At 36.4% G+C, this 7,946-nt stretch overlaps 1 protein-coding gene across 1 annotated transcript; it reads right to left on the reverse strand.

Moving 5' to 3' along the window:
* Nucleotides 1–295: 295 nt before the first annotated feature.
* Nucleotides 296–5,997, reverse strand: LOC104110026 (uncharacterized). Its single transcript, XM_070191841.1, has 10 exons — nucleotides 5,866–5,997; nucleotides 5,674–5,737; nucleotides 5,473–5,595; nucleotides 2,570–2,663; nucleotides 2,411–2,470; nucleotides 1,856–1,918; nucleotides 1,526–1,729; nucleotides 1,143–1,254; nucleotides 859–1,070; nucleotides 296–692 (listed from the first exon to the last, which is right to left on the reverse strand). Exons 3-10 carry the CDS (start codon nucleotides 5,586–5,588, stop codon nucleotides 600–602), a joined length of 954 nt encoding a protein of 317 aa, XP_070047942.1. The 5' UTR covers nucleotides 5,589–5,595; nucleotides 5,674–5,737; nucleotides 5,866–5,997; the 3' UTR covers nucleotides 296–599.
* Between the last annotated feature and the right edge of the window lie 1,949 nt (nucleotides 5,998–7,946).

Here is a 7,946-nt window from a genome sequence, read left to right on the forward strand (position 1 = left end):
ACAACCCCTTTTGGAGAGAGGGAAAGGGGCGTCTTCGTTTTTTCTTAAAGAAAATAACCAATAAATCCGCCAGGAGTCAGCTGGTCGCCCGCAGGTTCCAGGCTCCGGGTATATAAACCCGCCCCTCTACCATGCTCCCACTTGAATACTCGGCTTTCAGTGGTAGAGATCAAACTCGTGATGTGTCTTTACCACTGAAGCAAAGCCCTTTGGCTACCATTATACCGTTCTAAGATTGATATGGGCATAAAACTATGCAACAACATCAACCTTTCAGATGTTTGAGAGAAAGCTATAATATCAAGGCTCGTGCTTTCTTTGATAACAAAGCATCTCAAGTCTTTATTACAATGGGGCAAACAGTAAACTAGGGGCAGGCAACTGAAACTCAATACATACAAGATGATATCTAACCAAAAAATAAGAGGAATGGCCATAACATTATTGAACGTCACTCTCTCTACACTGCCAATACAAGGGAACGTTGCTTGACAAATAAACAAAAAATTACAGGGTTATGCATAGCAATAAAGATACAAGCCCATTACTGCAATCAGAGCACCTCAGAATATGAATTTATCTTGCAGAAGATCTAATGATTACGAATCTGTAGGGGCTTCAAACCTTGTAGGAGTATCGATTCCCATCATGCAGCAAAGGCCGGATATCAAAATTATAAGCAAAACAATTGCCTGGAACATAACGTGAAGCAGTAATGTGAGCAAAACCCAATCAAAAGCAATAAACACCAAACGCAGCGGCAAGGAAGAGAAATAAAGAACATGATCTTGACATCATCGCAACAAGAAAAAAGCACTAAAAGAGCTTTGGACTGTGGCCAAAGGTGTATCAACTTACCACAAATATGCCTTCCAAAAATGAGGATTTAATTTGGCAAACTCCATCACAGCCATTAAGTGATTTATTTCCATGAGTACCTTCAGCTAGAAATCTTTCTACCTCCCTATGAGAGGGGAACTGAATTGATCTAAATGGATCTGATACATACAGTGCAGTGTATTTTGCTCCCAGATTCTCCACGTAACTGAGTAGTTCAGATAAAACTTCTCCTGCAAGTTTATCGAGTTTAAGGACTAATACAACCAAGAAAATATAAACCATATTTTTCATTAATATCATACCTTCGGAGGTTTGTTCTTCAGCCCCTCCCAGAGTACGGTGACCTTGGTCGCAGAGAACAATCAAATTTGGCTGCCCTTTGGATTGTTTAGAGATCCTTGATAGCAGATAGTTCTGTGAACATAAGACAGATGAAAATATTATTACATCCATAAAACAAGAAAACATAGTTCTATGAACATAAGACAGATGAAAATATTATTACATCCTTAAAACAAGAAAACAGAATATACATATATATAACAGAATATACACACACACACACACACACGAACTGTAGTAGCTGTGGTGAACATAGCCACTGCAGAGAACTCCGAAAAATGTCACTTCTTTTCTTTTTTGGGTGCCTCATTATCAATAGAATAGAGATTCCTCCATTATTAACCTGAACTGAAAGGACATCGGTAAGCTTCTCAAAACTTTCACCCTCCACAGAGCATGACTCCGAGAAAGCAATGTTGCTGGCCTCAAGACCATGCACACATGTGTTTGTAAATTCTGAAATCAAAGAGCTTTCCACCGATTCTCTCTCCTCTGATGCATCAATGTAGGGGAAGGCCAAAGAAAAGTTGGACTTTGCAACAGAGACCTGTTCACGACAAAATTTTGACCAGAACTAAGTTAATCAAATTGAACTTGTTCAATAAATCGAGAACCAAGCATAATATTTTTGAATCATGGAAATAATTTCAGAAGTTGGGAGACTTCTAATTACCTTCAGCAAGTCCACAAGCTCGGAATTGGCATTTTTGGGTCTAGCAATATCCACAGATTGCAACTAAACAACAAAAAGACATTTAGACTCATAGGCAAGATAGAAACTTTCAGAAAGTAAAATAAAAGCATGCAAAGGCCTTGTGTTAACAAGGTCCCATAAGGAAACTGCAGCGCAGCAGTACTTTCCATTAATACGAGCTTAAAGTTCATTTCACCGGCCCAACTAGAATACCCCTCCAATGCCTAAATGAATCAACTGGAATAGTATGTATCAACTCAAATACTCGAGGTTAGTTTCACAGCCACCAACCACAAAGGGTTTTACTCGTTACTCAGGATACAAATATGTGCCAAACACCGGTTCCGCGACTTGATATTTGTGTGGAGCATACTAGATTCTGCAGGTAGGTGTTTCAGAATTTTGCCATCTTGTTTGCTCCAAACATATGAAATTAAGACCCAAATGGCTTAAATAAAGGTTTTTTCGTAATTTAATTACAGGGAAGTACCATAAAATATTGTTACTCTTCCCCTAATACTAAGAGATTCCTACCTGTTTCCCAACAAAAACAAATGCAAGATCCAGATGCTGTCCAGCTTCTTTTCCTGAGCACTAAGGAAGATCATAGACCATTAGTTTCCTTCAGAGAATGAATCCAGAGAAAAATATTAGGAAGGCAAGAAATCTATAGAGCTTAGGAACACAAAGTACCAGCAAGTCCGACCAACCACCCTCAGCCATAACAGACTTGGCTAAATCCTTCAGTGAAAGGGTTCTGTAATTGACAGCTTCACTTGAGGCAACTCTGTAACATAAGAAATATAAAATTGATCCCGTGTCAACAATCACCATAAATGTGTGGCATATGCAGTTCAGATAAGTTTCTATTTGGTGTGGATCCCCTTTCAAAAACACATGTACCTTCCCACGTTAAACATGGAATACAAAAGAAGCGGCATAAATAGGATATTAACCTGTTGTCACAAATCACTCATTAACTAGGCTGTAGGCACACCAGTACATCACATATTAGTTTTTCAAGGACCTAAATGACGTTTCTAGATGGTTCACGTGGCTGTGGACTTCTGTTTCAACTATAACTCAGCTACGAACTCTGCTGAATTTCTGAGACTACATGAAGTGGTATTGAGAGCATGCGGATTTTAGAGAGCAGCTCTTGTAAGTCCTAAATGTAACTATTTTGTGTAGGTCCTTTACTCTTTAGTCTACCATCTTTATCAAATGAAAAAAGATCCTAAACATGGCTATAGCTTACACAACCTAGCCTAAATTGTTTTGATAAGTAAACCCAGCCAAAATTAGGAAGTCATTCTGGCCTAAAAATAAAGTTAATCGTCTTCTATTTAACTACTAACTACAAAATCTCCTTGAGTAAACAAAACATACCATTTTGCTTGTATTCAGTTGTTAAAGACACAAAATCACTTCATCCGCAGGTTTAGGAATGAGATATCTAGCAAGATCTTTTTTTTTTTTTTTGGGGGGGGGGGGGGGGGGTTGAGTGAGAGTTCTAGCATGATTTGTGCTTATGATGGTGAGAAATGATTCTTAATCTTGAAGCTCACAAGTAGTTGCTTCTAGGTCATGTACGATCTTTTGGAATGAGGAGGGGAGGAACTGCTGGGTCTGCTGGAAACAATAACAGCACGAAAGGAGCTACTAAAATTTATGAAGTTGAGGCTATAACATTAGAACTTTGGCAGGAGTAATTGAGGCATTAGAAAAACGATGGGATGACTTCACTAGTTAGTAATGATAGAGCTTTTAGAAGCTTGAATGGTAGCCAGAATTTATGATTGTCACTAAGATTTAATATAAGATGCTTGAGGTTTAAATTTTGGAGATTTTTGTCCATATTAGAACCTTTAACTTTCTAGCGGCAAGTGATTCTGAGACTTCTCTTACTCCTTAAGTCTTTGTCAAAGAAATACGAAGAGCATATTCAAGACTTACAAGAAATAATGTGCTGTGGCATCAGGTGTTTCCCAAACAAAACATCTAATGTAAGAATAAGCTAAAGAAATTGTCCCAGACTGAAGATCTGATGTCATTTAAATTTATTGGCCTTCCTAAGTGAAGGCTGCCTATGAAGAAAATTGATCTCATTAATGGAGTCAAACACTCAAGGTATTGCTAAGGTTACATTCAAGTAACATGAATCATCAGATGTACAAGGAAATTATTAGGATATCCAGATTAGGATTACACGGGATCGAAGGAGTCACTTGGCGATAAGTTTCCGACAAGTAGATAAGCCATGGACACATGAAAAAAGAAAGAAGGCAGCGGAATATTATGAGAGAATAAAGCTTTAAGCCTCACTAAGGGAAAATATTAGTAGGACAATTTTGTACAAACGGACAGTTCAACAAGGGAAAACCTACATTTTCTATCTAATATTATCTTCAGTTCTTCACACCAAGCACTTTACAAGCCTTACGCGGTCAAAGAGTGAGGACAAATAACCTAATTTAAAGCTACAGGCATATTAGCAAGCAGAAAATCTCCATGAGAGGGTCAAACAGAGTAGCTAAATGCTGGAGCAGTGAGGTAGCACGAGCGCAGCTAGAATTTTCAAGTGTACATACATTAAATTTGCAGATCTTACTACTTGTTCATGCCTAAGCAATAATTGACAATATTCATGCCGACAGGAAGCAATATTTTACAATCATCAAAGCCAAAACACAAAACACTCGTAAGAATTGCCCCATAACAGCAACAATAAAGACGAGTTCTAAATTTCTTTCTCTTTCTCAACGAAGTTTTGTTGGTTGACTTAATTTGAAGAACAAAATATGGAAGACACCTCGGAACTTTTGGCTTCCTCTCTCAAGCTTCAAGGCAATTAAGAAACTATCATCACCAGTATGAATAGTAAAAAAGAACGAGAAAAAGACCCCATGAAGAAAGTAAAAGCTAATGTAATAATCATTTTCTATAAGATTAAAAAGAAAGATACATTTTGTTAGTAAGAATCCAGGAGAGTCTAGAAGGAGTTTGTTATTTACTTAGTAGCCACTGACATTAAGCTTTTCTTCCTTTTTTTTTGGTTAAGTAGTTGACATTTGAGTTATAGTTTGTTTTATCACTCAGCCAGCAAGGAAACAATGAGTTTCCAAAAAAAGATTGTGTACAACATTGTTCACAATCACAGATCATAGTCATTATACCTACAACTTTACAAACATTTAAAGAAACAAAAAAGGAATAGTTTATGGAGGTTGTTTTTTTTAACTAAGCATGCTTTCCAGACTAGTTAGCATAACAGGGAAAAAGGTAAAGGCGTAAGAGTAACTGCAGTCCTAAAAAAAGACGGACAAAACTGTAAAATGGAAGAAGGGGTTCAAAAATTGCTTTAGGTCATAGGTCCAAATCCCAGGTGTGACAATTTTGAATTCCCTTAGTATAAACTTTTGGCTCCGCCACTACTAACAACTGTATATTAAGATCCACTTTAATCAACTAAACTACTTGATTCAGTAACCGCTAAACCAATAACCAGCTTTGAATTCCAAATGATTAAACAAGCTGTAACAAAAAGGGACAATCAATAGAAATTCACAAACTACAATAAGAACGGAAATTCATACCCATGTTGATGAGGTGACCAAAGAAACGAAGGAACTGTAGATGCGAAAGTATGTCCGATGTGGACTTGAACTACAACCACTAAAGCAACCAACAATGCCACCGCAACAGTCTTCATCTTTCTCCTGAATATCAAAATCACCTAAGTAAATCCTCACAAATCGCCAGACCATAAATGAAAAGATTCAATATGAAAATACAACCAACTCTGTAAACTCAATGGACAGCAATTATTTGACAAATCTAGATGTTTGACCCGCAAAAGCACTGTGGGTAGAACAATAATTCATTATTTTTCTGCTTTTAAAACATCATCTGAATTAGAAACTAAGCAGTGCTCATACATATTGAGGAATTAAAGACAGATCGAAGAAGAGAGTGGATTTTTCTCTTACCTTCCGAAGGGTTACTGATGATGCTGTGATGCAGGTTGAATGGAAGACTCTGGAGCACGTTGGTGTTCAACGAAATAAATCTACGGCAATTAACGCTCTTACCTGGGTAAATAATACAGATCTCCCCTTCAGTTTGTCAAATTACACTTCCGGATCCTTTAATTTGTGATATTATTCCCCTGGTCCTTTTCTTTTTCTTTTCTTTTTTTTCTTTTTGATAAATTTTAAAAATCTCCCTTAAAGTTTGTCTTTGTTACACTAGCATTTATTGATTTTTTTAAAAAGCAAAAACATTAGGCAGTGTGCTTTATTGGCTAATTTTATTCATAATAAAAATAATAGTTTATACAAGTACTGAATAATAAGAATTGGCAAAAATAAAAAATGTTATAATCATCCTACAATTTATAGCACATTCTCAGGTGATATTACAATATAACCTCTAAAATATTTTACTTAAAATTTAGGCTAATGTCACTGAGCTTTTCTCTGAGTGTACTTAAAGTTATGGGGCGATCCACTCACCAAATTGAAGATCTACGAGTCTAGTTTCTAGCTCATTAAATCATTTGTCGATATGACGCCAGAGTAGAGAGATAGTCACATTTTCGTGAGACTGCACAAGCAGCTCCCTCTGAGACCCACAAAGCCAGTGGAGGCATATCTTGTTATATAAAGTCGTGGCTTTCGTTTCTAAGTCTCATTTCGACCAAACCAGACCTCCAGCACCTCTAAGCTCTCTCTAAGCATATCTTAAAGGTTCATACACAAATCCAAGGCCAAACCACCTAAGTTCTTCATTAAAAGTGTTGTAGAGGTGGTGGAGACCACTTGTATGATGTTGTTGATGAGTTGTGAGTTCTTTCAAGTTTAAGGATAATTGTTCTTAGAGTTTTTCTTGATGTATAAAGGTTAGACCCTCTTCTTCTATATTGGTTGATCATATCTAAGCCCTAGCTAGATTGTTTGGTTGAGATGTTGCAAGGTAGCACTCGAAAGTTGTTTATGATATTTTTGAGATGTGTCGGGCTGTCTAATGTTGTTTTTATGATGGATATAAGGCTGGAAATTACATGAATGCGGGTTTTTTGTGTTGTATATTTTGGATAATTTAATCATGTTAGTTGTTATAAGTTATAAGTCGAAGAGTAGATGATGAAAGCAAATTGTTGAGTATATTGTATAATATGTTGACATTGTTCTTGGTATGTATAGTTGTTGAAGATGGTGCTGAGTTATAGTTATGAATATATAAAGGTATTACAAGGTATAACCCGTCTTCCTTTGTATGTATATACACATATTGATATTATAGTTATACTTAGTCGTTTTAAGATGGAAGTAATGGGTGAGTGGTATGTTTGAGTCATTTGTTGTGTTGTGTGGATTTGTTGAGCTGGCTTAGTTATTTAAAGTGGCTGAAAATTATTGGAGTAACTTGATTACATTGTTGTTGTCTTAAGATGAAAGTAATGGGTGAATGGTATACTTGAGTCGTTTGTTGTGTTGTGTGGATTTGTTGAGCTGGTTTAGTTGTTTAAAGTGGCTGAAAATTATTAGAGTAACTTAATTAAATTGTTGTTGTTGTTGTTGTTGTTGTTGTTATCATTGATATGTGCTTTGAAAGAAAGAAAGAAAGAAAATATTGGAGAAGTGTGTTTGATAATTATAGCCGAGTTTGCCGCTCATTATATCGTTGTTTGGGTTATAAAACTTGTTATAAGAGTTGTTGACTGTGTTGTTGTGTCACCTTGCCTATGGTAGGCTTGAGGGAATGATAAGAACAGGGGAAATGCTTTCCGTTTCGTTGTAGGATAGATTATCTTTTCGTTATGTGATTAAGAGAATTGTTCGTATGATTGACTATAGTATCATTCTTGTTATTGTATAGGTCGTGAAGAGAATACGAGTTAAGCTCTTGACACAGTGGGTTAAGACCATGTATGTTAAGGCTAAATCTTTTCTTCTCTTGGCATGTTTTAAGATAAAACGAAATATAAACGAACGATATTCCAAAATAACTCCACTCTTAGTAAGCATGGACACCCAAGTCATTCACTTCCTCATGATGTTGTTCAAGT

This window comes from Nicotiana tomentosiformis, chromosome 1 (genome assembly GCF_000390325.3).
Source record: "Nicotiana tomentosiformis chromosome 1, ASM39032v3, whole genome shotgun sequence".
Lineage (NCBI taxonomy): Eukaryota > Viridiplantae > Streptophyta > Magnoliopsida > Solanales > Solanaceae > Nicotiana > Nicotiana tomentosiformis.